The sequence below is a fragment of the Triticum dicoccoides genome, chromosome 2A, assembly GCF_002162155.2.
Source record: "Triticum dicoccoides isolate Atlit2015 ecotype Zavitan chromosome 2A, WEW_v2.0, whole genome shotgun sequence".
NCBI lineage: Eukaryota > Viridiplantae > Streptophyta > Magnoliopsida > Poales > Poaceae > Triticum > Triticum dicoccoides.
The window spans coordinates 23,439,721-23,441,160 of record NC_041382.1 but is presented as its reverse complement, the minus strand read 5'-3'; the positions used below and the strand labels follow the sequence as shown (position 1 = coordinate 23,441,160).

Genomic DNA, 1,440 nt, shown 5'->3' with positions numbered 1-1,440 from the left:
ATGAAAAAGTGGTACGTTTATGATAGAGTACATTTGGCAATTGTATGGCCCTGGTTTACTCCTAATAATAGCAGTTAGTTACATATGTCTGGTGCTGAATGCATCTCCTTGCATGACGTCGGTGCTGTGTGGTTCTGCACATACAAGCCTTGTGGTGGTGCTCAATAACGCAATTCCATGGATGCTGCTGTTGGCGTTCGTATATAACCTCATGCTCGCACTGGGTTTCTAATCCGTCACTCAGTTTTTCCCAGCCCTAAGGAAGTGTAGTTCACATCCCCCTTTAACCCTTTTACCACCTACCAATAATGGCGTCATCACACAAGTTCTTCCCGGCCGTCCTCCTCCTGCTGCTGGTTGTCACCATGGGTAAGCAACTAGGCACGTTTTATGGTTTATTATCTGCTAATATATTTCTTTCTGGTGTGTATCAAATCTATGCTCATACGAATCAATATGCATGCTACCTAATGATTTATGTTTCAAAATAATGACGGGCAATCGACGTGTTGTGTTCAGAGGTGGCGCCGGCGTACGCGGAGGAGGCGAGGGTGTGCGAGACGGATAGCACTCGGTTCAAGGGGATATGCATGGTTGGCACAAACTGTGCCAACATTTGCCTTACCGAGGGCTTCACCAGCGGCAAGTGCTCCGGCTTGAAGAGGAAGTGCATTTGCACCAAACCATGCTAGCTAGACTGATAAAACGTGGATGGCAATGACCGTAAATACCCATAGATCTGTTCTCAGGATGGTCTGAGTCACATCGATTTGCCGTGCACGCCTCTGACATACTTCAAGTTCACGGCGTCGCGATGTTCTTTCTTCAGTTACTATGAAGGATATAATTTTATTTCTTTCAACAAGTTAGAAGATGTATGGTCCAAGCATGCAAGTGTTCATTGTATTCTATTATATGTGTATTTCTGTTCCCTTTTTCTCTAGGTTATTTCAGTTTTTATTGCCGATAAATTTGATTTCTTGTCGTAATGACAACTATAAGAAACCTCCTTTTATATTACCATATGTATATGCTGTTTGAGATTTCTTAAATTGCACTCAGACTTTACTGTTCATTGTGGGTGCAATGCCCCAAGGTTTACGAAAGCCTGTCTCGTTTTTGGGTGCACATCCAACCGCCCGCATTTCCTTTCCGCTCCATGTATAAAATTAATTCAGAATTGATCTGTATGTTAAAATACGGACACTAGGATCTACAGTGACTTTCCCTGTACAATGAAGAGTCCTTTTGCTAACATTGGATATTTCCTTTACAAAGAGAATTTCTGAACACGGGTTTTTTATGCATGAAAATACAAGAGAAAAAAATCATCTGTCTATTTGTAAAGATACAGAACATCTATTTGTTATTATAACCACTTGACATCTCTTATTCAATTTCTTTGAAAACCTCCCCTTTGTCGCCGCCCCCTTCCTCCCT

The 1,440-nt window shown here is 41.9% G+C and overlaps 1 protein-coding gene across 1 annotated transcript; it reads left to right on the top strand.

The window, feature by feature from the left end:
- The first annotated feature begins 245 nt into the window (after positions 1-245).
- On the top strand, positions 246-1,027 carry LOC119358727 (defensin Tk-AMP-D1.1-like). Its single transcript, XM_037625159.1, has 2 exons — positions 246-369; positions 520-1,027. The coding sequence occupies exons 1-2, from the start codon at positions 309-311 to the stop codon at positions 690-692; spliced, it is 234 nt and encodes a 77-aa protein (XP_037481056.1). The 5' UTR covers positions 246-308; the 3' UTR covers positions 693-1,027.
- Positions 1,028-1,440: the final 413 nt, after the last annotated feature.